The sequence below is a fragment of the Nestor notabilis genome, unplaced genomic scaffold, assembly GCF_000696875.1.
Source record: "Nestor notabilis isolate BGI_N333 unplaced genomic scaffold, ASM69687v1 scaffold4407, whole genome shotgun sequence".
NCBI lineage: Eukaryota > Metazoa > Chordata > Aves > Psittaciformes > Psittacidae > Nestor > Nestor notabilis.
Genome location: NW_009934989.1, coordinates 42,395 through 57,255, shown reverse-complemented (window position 1 = coordinate 57,255; position 14,861 = coordinate 42,395). Strand labels below are relative to the sequence as shown.

General features: G+C 36.5%; 1 protein-coding gene across 1 annotated transcript in view; it reads right to left on the bottom strand.

Annotated features, from left to right (window-relative positions):
* Positions 1 to 5,815: 5,815 nt before the first annotated feature.
* The window catches only part of HACE1 (HECT domain and ankyrin repeat containing E3 ubiquitin protein ligase 1), a 46,912-nt gene continuing 37,866 nt past the window's right edge, over positions 5,816 to 14,861 (bottom strand). The window contains exons 19-23 of the mRNA XM_010017596.1: positions 13,546 to 13,677; positions 12,732 to 12,830; positions 12,384 to 12,454; positions 7,173 to 7,286; positions 5,816 to 6,720 (exon numbers count right to left, since the gene is read on the bottom strand). Of these exons, the coding sequence (XP_010015898.1) occupies positions 6,618 to 6,720; positions 7,173 to 7,286; positions 12,384 to 12,454; positions 12,732 to 12,830; positions 13,546 to 13,677 (519 nt within the window). The 3' untranslated portion in view covers positions 5,816 to 6,617. The remainder of the gene's footprint in view (positions 6,721 to 7,172; positions 7,287 to 12,383; positions 12,455 to 12,731; positions 12,831 to 13,545; positions 13,678 to 14,861) is intronic.

Below are 14,861 nucleotides of genomic sequence, written 5' to 3'. Positions count from 1 at the left end.
ACTTATCTTTACAACTCAAGAATCCCCAAGGAAGTTTAATCTAGCAGATTAAAAGCTTTGGTTCTTAGAATCAGTTTAGTAGTTGGTCAATTTTACTTCTTATTTGGAAAAATAGTCTTCTATGGACATGCTAAAAATTCTTAGTAACAGCTGCACCTACAAACTACTGACTTGCCCATAATTTGAACAGCCTAGTTGAAAACCCACCCACTATTTCAAAATAAAGGTAAGGAAAACAAACATATACGCAAAATCCCCAACTACAAGGCTCAACTTGAAAATCTACTTTATTTATACAAAAATAATCCAGTTAGTAGCATTAACAGGGGAAAACAAAATCTCTGCAGCCTAAGACAATCCAGTATGTAGCATTTAACTATAGTAGTACTAATAATATTGTATTTATTTTTACAATATATATAAAGTACTTTGAATCCATGTAATGTGTATATTTAACATATATTGGTTCATACTTAAATGTTTTTGTCATATATTAGACATAATATAGCATAGAAACTATAAAGGAAAAGAAACTAGCCTCAAAATATGAAAAGCTGTCTCAGGGAATGGGGAAACAGCTTCTTGTTCTCCACTCTTCAACATCTGCATCACATTCCAAAAGTTTGTGGTAGAGATAAAAGATGCTAAACACAGATCACTACACCTGCCTGATAACAATTCAGACAGGGTCATCCACTTCCTCTTACCACAGTTTATATTTATCATTCTGTTACTTAATCAGCTGTTTTTCTTCAAGCATTCCTTCTAACATGCAGGAAAAATTCCCACAGAGATAGTATCATCTTTCTTTTCCAATTTCTGCAAAGGGAACTGATTACTCACTACCTGGAATAGAGAATACCAGACAGCAGTCAATAAAGCATTATGTTCAATTCAATATTGCAGCTATTTGGCTACCTAAAGAACCCACTACAGAAAGACTTTCTGTAAAAAGAGCAGCTCCTAGAAAATAATCTTGAGGAGAAGAGTTTGTAGGGATTGAATGGCATAAGGGTTCCCTGGCAAAGAACTGTTCCTGTGTATGACGTACTGACACCATCTCAAGTTTCTTCTAGAAGTTATCCTGTCCTCTTGTTCTCCTCGCATCTCTGCTATTAATCAAGAAATGAGGTTGACACCAATCATGGACCAACAACTTCTGTTATACAGACATCAAAAGAGAAGTATGTAACCAAGGGGAAAAAGAGAGAAAACAAACCTGGAAGAAGTCCTGCTTTGCACTCTGGCCTGCCAGCAGTAGGCAGACATCAGGCATCTGACTTCTTCCTTAAACTACCAACATTACTGTATTTGATCTCGCTTTTCTCCTCTGATTCCCCCATCACGAGCCAGGAAAACTACTCCCCAGAAGCTAAGATACAGAAATAAACGGCAACTTGGTTTTTTTGGGGGAGGGGGAAAGAATCACAGGAAAACACCCTTATTTTTAGAGATTATAAACCATTTGAGGTAAAGATTGTCTCTGCTCTGGAGACTGATGATGTTACAACAGGAACAAGGTATTAAGGCATTCCTTAATTCATTAGCTGCCTGCCTTCTTCATAAAAGTCCCACAAAAAAAATTTTGTTTGTGAATTCACTGGACTTTTTGACATTATCACCACAAAAATTATATTAGAAAGTGGGATATACCATAGTACTTTTTCACTATCTTTTAGTATTTCAGTATGTGCCTGAAACATGTATTTAACAGAATATTAAATGATGTTGGGTTTTTTTTAATTCTAGAAGAAATGTGGAAAATGTATCAACTGAGAAATTTGCCTTTTGTCAAGATTTGCTGACAAACAATTAGGAATGGTACACTGCAAGGAATTCAAGGTTACTCTAGGCAACAGTCAAGCATAACTAAACCCAAGGTCTCTACTGAACCAAGAATACAGAACTCGGCAACCATATTTAAGTACTACAAAGAGTAACTCACACAAAGAACTAAAATAGTGTTGTTACAAAAACAGTTCATCCCATAGAGATCATTCAGCAGCTCTGTTCTTTGGATTAAGTCTTGATCATTGAGAGAACTTCGGATTCTGCTTCTCAGCCACGGACACCTGGCTGGCAGAGGGCACTGGGAGGAATGGGAGCCGCCCAGTGCCAGCAAAGACTCCCACTGCCTGAACATCAAACGACCTCTTGTGTCCACAGTGCAGAACTGCAAGACTACTTTCCTTCAGAAAGATCAACCCCACTACGTGCACAGAAGGAATGACAATCGCTTGGTTCAATTTCTACACCCAATTCCTGTGCATTGTCATACAAACATTACTGGAAAACCACCTACTCATTAAGACTTGGAGGATCACCTATGGAGTATTGTTTAATTGCATTTCATGAGAGAAAAATAAGGGTGTTTATTAATTTATTCAAAAGGTTTTAAAAAGCTGTCTGAGCGATCTTCTGCTCTTTCTTTGATCTCCTCCCCATACACCCAGGTTGGATATCACGAAGGGAGCTTCCACCGCTCCTCAAGCCTGGAAAAGGGAAAGCAAGGCTTTTCTGAGGCACCACTGAGTTGTACCTGCTGGGCTGAATCAGCTCATCAGACTTCAAGAATATTCCAACTACACTAAAACTGTAATTTTCAGTTTATACTCCTAAATAAGAAGTTCACTTTTCCAAAGCAGAGGTGGTCCTAGTACTTTTTCTACTGTACACATGGAAGTCTCCAAGTCTCTGGAAAATTCAGACCAACCACCTTCTCTTTCTCATTCCATTTTGAATCTTACTGACTATGGAATGTACAGTAGAAGTCATTAAGCTACATTTCACAGTTTACGGTTTTAATGGCTTTGCAACATTAGACACACAATGCATTTTCAAGCACCAAAAACTAGGCTTTGCTATCTAACATTTCATAAAGATAATAAAAGTTAATGAGCGCTCATGATCTATGATCTGACAAGACATCTGTTCCGTTCTTTCAGAGATAAAACACTCACCCTGCCTTGCTCTGGCACAGTGGGAGAGAACAAATATAAGCCTATTAATCATTCTAAACTATAAACTATATTAAGTTATAGTTCCTCAACAGGCTTTTCATACCCCCCTGCTAATAGTGCACAGGTGTCCTCAAAACAGTCTTCTAATGCAGTAATTAAATCCTACTAACTTCACATGGTCAGCTGCAGCAGACTGTACTGTTTTGTGTTTCAGCAGGGAAAAAACCCCAACTGTTCACAACAAGCAATAACGAAGTGGCTGTTACACCAAGAGTGCAGTGTCAAGAGCTCTATTTCCATTTTCTACATATTTTCATCATGTTTTTTTATTACGGGAGTATTCTAAAACAGTTTCATTCTGACCTGTGTGTGTATTTAGTACAAATGTTACAGGAAATACTACAACATACTTTCATATGGGACATGAGTAACATCAGCACAGGGGAGGAATGAGTAACCTGCCTCATCATTTCTGAGGCTGTAACAGGGTGTCATGGTTCACAGCCAGTCGGTAACTCAGCACCATGCAGCTGTTTGCTCACCCCCACTCTGGGTGGGATGGGGAGGAGACTCGAAAGAATGTAAACCCCACAGATTGAGATAAGAGCAGTCCAGTAACTAAGGTATAATACAAAACCACTACTGCTACCACCAGTAATAATAATGATAACAGAAATAACAAGCAAAGAAAATAAAAAACTAGAAGGGTAAAAGGAAAACAATAAACACAAGCGATGCACAATACAATTGCTCACCACCCATCGACCGATACTCAGCCCGACCTGAGCAGCGATCTGGATCGTCCAGGTGACTCCCCCCGGTTTATGTACTGTGCATGAAGTGCTGTGGTATGGAATACCTCTTTGGCCAGTTTGGGTCAGGTGTCCTGTCTCTGCTTCCTCCCAGCTTCCCATGCCCCTCCTCACTGCGAAACCATGAGAGACATAAAACTCCTTGGTCAGACTAAACATTACTTAGCAACAACTAAAACATGAGTGTGTTATCAGCACTGTTCTCCATCTAAAGTTTAAATACAGCACTGCACCAGCTACTAGAAAGGAGAAAAAAAATTACTGTTATAGCTGAAACCAGGACACAGGATGATCCGTCATAGGAAACTGTTGACAACAGGACAACTCTTGTTTTGTTACATTTGAAAACCCACTGATCAGCATTTTAGGAACACTGTTTGAGACCAGATTCAGCTTGTCGATACTTAAGTCACCTACAGTGTAATACAGAAATGCAAAATATAAAAATCTGATTTTTTTTCCCCTTCAATTCAGCCTTACAGTCTGACAAATTTTGGATGCAAGGCAGTATGCAAGGTTTTAGCTTCCTCCAAACTGCTCTGTATTACCATGAAACAGAACGTATGAAATGAAAAAAGAAATGAAAAAGATCACAAATTGCATAAAATTTAATGAACAACAGTATTTACAGTAAAACCCTGGGATAAAGAAAAAAAACCCCAGTTTACATAAAGAAAAATATGCAATTCCCAACAAATACCCTGTATTGACCAAAACACTGCCTTGCTATCAATCTACCTTACCGAGGCACATAAAGAAATATGCTACATAGCCAGGGAACCAAGCGCTGCCCAACTGTGCAGAAAAGCAAAGTACTTTTGCTAACTGAAGGAACCAAGATAACTGGGATTTAACATTAAAAGACCACAGACACTCAAACGTCTAACCTATCTAAATAATCTTAAGCTTCCTAGGGCACGCCAGAGAGGAACGGCTTCTCTCCACTGACTGAAGCAACAGTCTAACCAGCTTTCACTGGATTACCCAGCTGGAAGAGTCTGCTCTTTCCCCTAAACCCAGTATTCTCCTTAAACTGCAGTCACAGACACCACATGAGAATTTAAACCAGCATTTATGCATACATGTGCACAAACAGAACCAGAAAGGAAATACAGCTAAAAAGTCTATGTCTAAAGCTTAGCCCAAAGGGAAATTACTGTGGTAGCACTGAATCAGATGGTCCACAGATTTCTCTCACACTCACAGAGAGGTTACGTATGCTTTAGATTAACATCAGTAAAATCTGAAAAAACAGCACCAAGTAAGCAGCAGATCAGATGGTGAAACTCAGGCTACACATGCATTAGCACTTAGTGTAGGAAAACATGAATGGATTGTAGCAAACAGTTTCTGCTGAGGACCTGAACCTTAAAACCTACATGTTTGGAGGGTTTCCTATTCCTGAGCTCATTTACTAACTCGTCAGATCACATAGGTCTTGCAGACGTAATTAATGTTCACCCATTAGGATTTGGTACATTTTTGGATCATGGTTTTCTGTTTAGTTTCATCTGGAAAGAATCCAGTTTGCATTCTCTGAAGAAAAAAAGCATGAAAAGCAGGATGACCAAATTAGAAAATATACATCATGAAATAATAAACAAGAGTCCAAGAAAAAACCACCCAAAACCAAAAAACTACTTGTAGCCTGAACCAAAACAATAATGTAGACCTACCCTAGGGTCCCTAAAAAAGCAGTTATGCAAATGCACCATCTCCCCCAACAAGTGCAGCTACTTATCAAAAACAAACAATGAGCCATTGCTGTATATTTTTACATAGAGTAATATATTCTAATTTTATATACATTCTGACATGAGATTCTAATGATTATTGTCTTGTCAATTAACCTCAATATGCTCAAGTTCCTTATTTGCTTATGCCCACCCATACACTTTGACAATACCTTCTAATATGGTGCTTCCATGGCAATTTAAATTATAGTAAGAAAAATAAAATCCATGGTAAAAAAGAACAAACCATCCACGGTAAAAAAGAACAAACCATCCACAAAGACACACAAATCTGTCACATTCAGACTTAGGTTAAAATATTAAAATTTAATAATACCTTTTAAACATACAATTATTTAACGGAAAGAGTAAAGGCATTCAAACAATCAATATAGATCTTGAATAATATTTACAAATTCTAAACTGCAAGTTGACTATAAAGTCACAAATACTTTAAAGATTTAGTAGAATATAGTGTAAACTCTAATATAAATTAGATATTAACTTCATCTGTTATTTTTTCCAGTGATAAGTCTAGTCTTTACATACTATATACATTAAAATACTAAAAAGTTATAAAATCTTGTTACTATGCAAAGAAATGGAAAATACATCAGCTCTGTCTTACTGTACAATATCCCAACTGAACTTTCTATAGTGTTCTCTGAAAAAATAAATGGCACTTTGACATGCAACAAGGCATAAAGTACAAGTCTGTCCATTAGCAGTGCCATATGCCATCTGAGTGCAAAGGACTGAAACGCAAATGTCATTCAACCATACAGGTGAAAATCGAAAGCAAACTGTGGAAAAAGATTCTGACAAACTTTCTGATTCAGACTGAAGTCATAATGAAAAGTATGTAAACCAACTCCATACAAATCTAATTTTTAAAATGAAAGTACAGCATACTGAGCAGTTTGTTGTGAAGGTATCAAAGTTACTTTTGACAACGCATAGTGGACAAAAAGCTGATGATCCTGTAGGAATTCTGAAGCCCAGCCCTGCCAATGCGCTGCAGCATCTAAGCTGCTTTACTATTGACAGTTTCAAAAATCACTTCTGCCACCTGAAACTGCACATCAGTAGCCAAATGAGTTTTCTAGACTTCATTATGCCATTGTGTAACCATAGCTTCCACAGTGCAATGCCACAAGAAGCCTGTCCTTAAGGATTTCTTTACTTGGGTATTCAGGTAACTTGAGCATGTTGATACTGGGGGAAGAAAAAAAAAAAAAAAAAAATGAAGTCGCATCACAGTTCAGCAAGAAACCCAACAGTAAAAGTTTCTGCCTGAAAATCCTGAAGATGTCACATTTAAGGAAAGAAACAAAGCTGTGCTGCATTCCAGTACCACTGAGGATTCCAATATACTGCAGGAAGTAATTTTTTTTTTACTTGTGTAAACTTTAATACAATGATTTAACTTAAATATTCCCTTATTGATCCCACTGCCATTAGTTAAGCAAAACGAAGTAGCAAACAATGAGCAAACATAACATAACATCCACTATCTGGGTTAAAACCCACCACTTTAACATTGGATAAGTGAATACTGCACAAACCACCTAAATTTGTGGAGGGAGTTCGAAAGAATGGCATTTTGACTGTCACTGGCATGAAAAAGGCCCATTTCTAAGATATTTCAATGTGACTAATTAACATACCACGTGCTTGATGTTGGTAAAAGATTTGCAGTATACGGCACAGCAGCAATTGTAAAATTTTGCAAACCGCTGCCACCCATTATATGGGCAAAGCCACCATGAGGCACCCTGGAACTGAGAAAATTCACAGAAATTAGATTATTACAAGAATTTTATAAGCCAAAAAACCTGTAGTCTTTACACTGCAAATATCTCTTCCTGCTAGTAATTAAACTGTTACTAATACTTTTATCAAGGTTGACCCTTTCTTACCCACATTAAAATTCTCATAGTCTAAATGCTTTTAATTACAATACTAAATAATGCATTTGTCTGTTTACATTAGGCATCAAATTGTTTGAATGATATTTAAGAGAATTCTGTTTGTAAAAGCACTCATCTCTATGACCTGTTTTTATAATAGAACATTATCTCAGTTTAGACCAACATCTATGATTATTTATATTTACAGTTTAAGAAACATTACATCATAAACAAGTTTATTCTCCAATTGCTATCCATGGGACAACTTAACGAAGTATCCACAACATGTCTTTTCATTTACTACTCAGACTAATTATATCAAGTAACTAATAAAACCATTACATCAATCACACTATCCCACAGTGACAATCTACAGCAAAACCAGAGTACACTAAAAAAAACAAAACCAAAAACAACAACAAAAAAAATCCATAGCATTTTCATGAATGAATTCTCAGTTAATCATATTACTCATAATTCTTTTCCTTTAACCAGTATATTATTCAAAGATTATTCAAGGTGTAAGTACACAGTAGCCTTGGAGTCTTCAGAGTACCTCCCTATAATTTCAAACTTAAGAGACAAATATGACAAAATTAAGATATTTTTATATCAACTTAAGCTGGTATGCATTACATGGTAACACATTGTTAGCACAGCCCTCACACACACAAAAAAAAAAACCCAAATAATAATAAACCCAAAATAAAAACATAATGAAAAGATAAGGGCATAAGGACTAAAGAAGTTGCATGTGAGCCAGCAATATATCCTTGCATCAAAGGCCAGCAGGCTCTTGGGCTGCATAAGAAAGAATGACACCAGCAGGTAGAGGGAGGTGATCCTTTTCCTGTCCTCTCACTGTGCTCCGTGAGAAACATCTGGAATCCAGCAACAAGCTCCCCACACTACACGAGGGACAGGGACATATTACAGCAAGTTGAGCAAATGGCCACAAAGATGGTAAAGGATTGGAGCACCCAACACAAGAGGAGAGCAAGCTAGGACTGTTCAGTCTGGAGAAGAGAAAGCTCAGGGGAATCTGATGAATGTATATAAATACCTGAAGGAAGGAATAAGTAAGTTGGAGCACAAGTCTAAAGATGGAGCACCCAGTGGTACCCAGTGACAGAAGGCAACAGGCACAAGTTGAAATCCAGGAAATTTCCATTTAAACATGAGAAAAAACATTTTCAGTGTGAGGTGGTCAGTCAAACACTGGAACAAGTTGCCCAGAGCAGCTGAGGAGTCAGTCAAAACCTGTCCGGACAAGACCTTGGGCATCTGGCTCTAGCTAACCCTGCTCTAAACATGGGGTTGGACTAGTCAATGTCCAGAGGTCCCTTCTAACCTCAGCTACTCTGCTATTTCGTAGCTAGCAAAAAAAGAATGTAATAAAACAAAATAAAGCTTACATAAAATAAAGTACAGCTGTAGGATTTTGCATTACAAGTACTTACACTAAAAACAATGCTCCCATATTCACAGAATCAAAGTGACTGTAGAAACCAGGAGCAAGAATGGAAAAGAAGAATGAAGTAATGTTTCCACTCACAGTAAAACTACTTAGCAGAAATGCAAAAGAGTAAGTGTTGCTACTGCTAAACGTTAAGGAGCTAGGACAGAGCTCACAGTAATCCTTTTTAAACATACCTTTAAGAGCAAGCCAGAGCATAGTGCAATAGTTAACACGTAAGTCTGGATCACCTAGCTTAATGGCAGCAATGTCGGGCATATAGTTCTAGCACTGGTATATAAGGCAACCTCTATGGAGGAAAGTACTGATTATTTGCAGCCTACTATTTCTGACATACAAATGGAATTGTGCTCCAGTCACAGTTCAGAGCAGTTGTAAAGGTTTTACATCAGTACTCTTTCACACCATGGTTTTGGTTCGCATTTCTAATACAGTGCTGCCTCCCCTGCAGTGATGGTTTTTTTTTTCCCCCCTCCAATGAACCAAGAGAAATTAACATTCAAATCAGCAATAAAACACAGACCTAACTTGAAAATTTCATACGGCAGGTCAAAATCATACAGTACGATCAGGGCTTTGAACATTTGGTAACAGCTGGTTACCAATTTATGGCTTCAGAATGACTTTTCTTTCCAAGCAAAAACTGCTGATACAGTAAAGACAGACTTCCAAATATGTGCAAATAAGATCACGATATCTTACCTCTCCTACTGTGTGTGCCAATAGCCTTCAGCAAGACCAATAATACAATTTCATAACTTTGGAAACTTCAACACTTAAGATGTTTAAGTTTATATATGAATCCTACCTTTTCTACCTATTTTTCCACTTAGAGATTTCACATAAATTAGAACAGTGTAGAAGAGATACTTTAAGCTAGCTTCCTTATGTTTTGTTTTACTTTTAAAAGCAGCCATATATATCACATTTATCAAATATATTGAATTTCCCTTAAAAGAGCATAGAGCTTATTACTTAACATAAACCACAGTCCCTTAAGAAGTTGAACAGCAATCCTGATACCTACAGAATACAAATAAAGTAGAATTTATCACAATAAGCTGTCAACACTTCCCTGCAACTATTAACTAAAACCCTGATTAAAAGTGGCCAATTAATAATAAAAAGTAATTTAACCAAATGCTATTAAAAATACCAAACAGAACAAGAGGGGAAAAAATATAAAAGGATGCGAAATTGGAAATACCATCTCAAGAGCTGCCAGCAAAGAAAAAGTAGGTAGTGCATAAGTAAACATTCAGATCCCCGGCACAAGAATATTTAGGCTTTTTCTTGAGTGTGCCAAGACCTCCTAAGACACAGAATTTGATATTAAAACATTGCTCATGGCAATTACTTTACTGTTAAAAGATGTTTCAAAATTGGTGTTAATGATGAATGCAATAGTATCTCCTCTGAAACTATCAAAGCAAAACTTCATTGCATTGAAGAGAAAAAAAGGTGTATGAATGGGAGAAGAAGATGAAGTTTAAGAAACAGATGTCAGAGAAACACTGAAGACAATCACAAATGGAACTGTTTTATTTAATTCATTAAATAAATGTCATAGGCGTTGATTGGAAAGAAAGACTAATACCACTCCAAATACACACAAAATAAAAACCCAAACAAATCAATATGCAGAAGAGATTAAAAGGAAATGGAAAAAACAATGAAAATTTTGAATGCAGCCTGCCAACCAGTATACAGAAACCAATTCTTCACTAAGGAAATGTGACATCAGAAAAAGATCGTATTTTGGAATCGAGTATGATTTTAGTGTAAATTTTTACTGAAGATACTGGCCTGTATAGTGTCCTGGTTTCATCTGGGAGGTGGGAGTGAGCAGCTGCATGGTACTTAGTTGCCGGCTGGGCTTAAACCATGTTGACTAGACTAACTGGTATTTTAGTTCACAGACAACTCAGCACCTAAATGCACAGAAATTAGGACTGTTTGGGGATTTACGTGAAAAAATGCCAGCCACATACAACTCCTAGTGGTAACTTTCAAAAGTTAATTTTTTTTATGGAAAAACATGCCTATTACATTTCAATCACTGAAGAAAAAACACACAGGGTTCCTAGCTGATTAAAAAAAAAAAAAAAAAAAAAAAAAAAGGAAGAAAGAAGAGAAGCAATTTGTTTTTAAATTGCAGACCACAGTTCTAACAAGACATACCAAAAATTTCTTTCCTACTAACAAGAAATGGGTAACAACAAGTCAGTATGTAATTTGTAACCAAAATGAATGGTGCACATGCACATATTAATCAGACAACATAATTGACAGAAAGTGCCCCTTAGAAACAGTAGATTATCCCAAATGCCATAAAAATAGCAAATGCCACTTCAGTATCATTTGGAATGTTTTAAGAAGCATTTGAAACATGACCTTACATCTTAAAAATCCTTATTTGCCATCTGGATTTAGAAATGGACTAGTCCACTAAAAATGAAAGACCAGCCACTGGCACACAACAGATGCGCAGTTAGAACTGCAGGAATCATTTCTGCAGATGACAAAAAGAAAAGATCAATGTGCACAGAGCTAGTTTCTTAAATTGTCTGTGATCCCTACAACCAATGAAATTCATAATAAATCAAGTGAAAATAATAGAATTTGAAGACCATGCCATTTGATGATACATCCATGACTGTGAAATTCCTTGGTATAAAACATAGGGTTTGATGATCTTAATTTGTATTTTACCATTGCTTAACCACAAAACGTACAAACTAAAGGTCAACTACCCTACGAATATGAATAGAAGGGTATATAAAATTAAGATGATTGTGCAATCTCTAACTGCCACTAGAACAAGATTCCAGTAGACTCTACAGCTCAGGTGCCACATGTATCAATGGATCCACTTTGCAACATGTCTGTACACACAAACTCAGCAACTCACCCAGCCCAGACGGGCATTTATTGCTCAAGACCTTCCCCTACTGCCCTCAAACCAAAAAGAAGTAAAAGTGGCTTTCCCTGAAAAACAACTAGAGTTTAGGACAGAAATCTTTTGTAAAGCAAACAGAATCTAGGATAAATTACATCTTCACTTGATCTTGACACACTGCACTAATGCTGAATTCAACTCAGCTCTGTTCTGTTTACATTGACTGAAGTGATCCCTGGTAATCTCGTACACTAAAGCCTATACTTACTGATTACTGGAGGAGCCAAGAGCCACATGAATATGCAACAGGAAGAAGAATATAAAGTGCAGTTAAATTCACTACTGCCTTCTTAAAAATTGCCTGGGACAGCAACAAAGGCCTCTTGCAAATTAGTCAGGTATAGTAAATATATTATCAATCATTTTGCTGGCAGTACAGGAAGCTAAAGGATTAACACACACTTTGTTTACTTTGGTCAACATATAGAACATGAAGTATGCAAAACAGTTTCTAGTTAAGTGCTCTAGTACAGTAAGCTGAACTCTCTTATTTCTGCATATCCAGACAATATATTTGTTACGAGTTTCTCACCTGCCAGTAACGAACTGTAACAGCAATACTCTCTCTTCCTGAGTTAGTTCTTCCACAACATCCCAGAACCACTAAATAAAAATTAAGTTAGTTTTTATTTTCCATTCAATATTTGTAGTACTTGAAAAGATAATGGTAAAGCAATAAATGGAATATCTATGCATTTGTTACTTAAATGATGGAAACTTTCATATGAAAGTTACGTAATGTAGGAATATAGTTTAAAAAAACCCACAAATTTCAGCCATAATAAGCTTCCATGAAGATATACAAAAAATGACAATAGCAGCAGCACCTTTTTTTGGGTTAAAATGCAATAGTCTACACTATTCAAGAAAATAATTTTACCTGAATAACTTGGTCTCCTCTTTCATAGCCACTGGTGTATTCTGTATTTTTTAACCAATCATTCACGTCAATTTCTGGCATACCAGACAGCAAAAGCTCCTTCAGAAGAAGCACACAGATTGCCATTAGTCCTCCTGACTAACCATTAATTTCAAGTGTTTATGCTATTTTAAGAAGTAATGCTTTAAGTACTATAAAAGTTACAGTTCTTTCTCTGTTCAGTTACAACCTTACGGAACCTACAACTGTATATTAATACAGGAAGATCCTTCAATTAAGGCAACTTCACACAATCTGTTTCACTTAAGTACACAGTACCGAGAGTGAAAAATTATTGCCGAAGAACCTAAAAGATAAAAGCACTGAGTTTTGGAATGACTTGAGAAAAAACTTGAGATGTGTTGGTTACAGATCAAACCACCACAAAAAGTTCCTGGAATGTGATTCTGTGACTCAGAAAAAGTAAAGACAATAGACACATCTCCTTACTTTTACAGGACTTCTGTCCCCCCCAAAGAAAATACGAAAAGGCTTAAAGGCCACAACATCCTGATTCCATCATGAAATTATAATTTAAGGCATTTATCACTGGCACATGAAGTTATCACATTCCAAGAAGATGGTCATTCTAAGTAATTAGGATAAGCAAGAATACACATATTGAGATCTTCACTGATAAGATGTCCAGGAAGCAAAATGGAAGTGAAAGAAAATGTTTGTTTTCTGGGTACTGAGCTCTATTTCTACATCACTACATTACTGATTAAGTATGCTGGACAAAGTACTTTTTAAAAGTATAGGCATTTCTGCTTACCAGTTCATATTCATCAAAAAGCTGGATCAAAGATGGTGGAATGAACATATGGAAGCCTTGTAAAAAGGCATTTATCTGAGGCTGAATGGCTCTTGTCATTCTAAGCTCTGTGACAAGCTGGACATACTCAGCCTGCAGTGTAGAAAAAGCCATTAAGATATACAACAGCAAGAACAGATAGTGCTCATGCAAACTCACACACACAAATGCAGCCCTCAATACATATAAATCTCATCTACTGTAAGATGTTAAGCGTCCCTATGCACTTTTCACACACAGAAGCAACCCAAAATAATCCAGAAGACTCCTAAGACTTCAGAGCCCTCCTGCTCTTCCCCTTTCTTTCCTTCCCAAACAGAAGTGTTTAAATCTTACAACAAACCAGTAACAAACATTTTTTAAAAAAAAAAAAAAAAAAAAAGACACACACACAAAAAAAAACACAAAAAACCACCCACACAACAGGGAATTGGACTAAGGGAATTGGAGTAAAATAAAAGAACTGAATAACACTTAGTTTGTCATGCCTGCATTTAATACAACCAGCACTGTGATCACCTAAAGACATAAACAAGGCCATATTTGTAAATAAAAATATTCTAATATTCTATTAAGCAAGCTGGAATAACTCAGGAAAAAGGGTAAATTATTGCAGGAGTACTTGTGAGCAAAAAAGCTTTCCTGCTTTCCCCCTATCCCTCAAACTCTAACAGAATATCTGACTTATCCCTGAAGCTTTGTTGTCTTAATTTCAATGCTTTCAAGAAAGTCTTGAAAAATCTCTCCAGTTTTTGAAAAGGCAAAAAGCCAGAAATGCATTTACGCATGTGAAATTACAGTATCATAGTCCGCATGCTTTAGAAATATGGGAGCTCCATCCCCTTTAGAAGATTCCAGTTAGAAAAGGAATCCACCAGAACTTTGGTTTTGTTGAAAACTCAAGCCTAGGAGGTGGCGAATGGAGGAAGGTTTTTAGAATGAGACAGACAAAAGTGCCAACAATAAAGCTGTATAAACATGTCTCATCTACCCTGACAAAACTACGTAAGTCTTATAAAGACTCTTTACTCAAAAAAAGCGATTTTGACTTGAGAACAAAATTTATTCCCGAATAAGGTACTCAGTTTCAAAGTAATGAATCATGATTTTTAATAATGAAATCATGAAATATATCTCCAATTAAACAGTCTCAACTATCTCCTTCCTTCAAGACAACAATCTTACAAAAATACCATGATTTTTAATTTTAAAAACCATTAAACTAAGCTAAACCTGCACAAAAACAACCAAGCATTCTTTCTTTCCTCCCTTCAGAA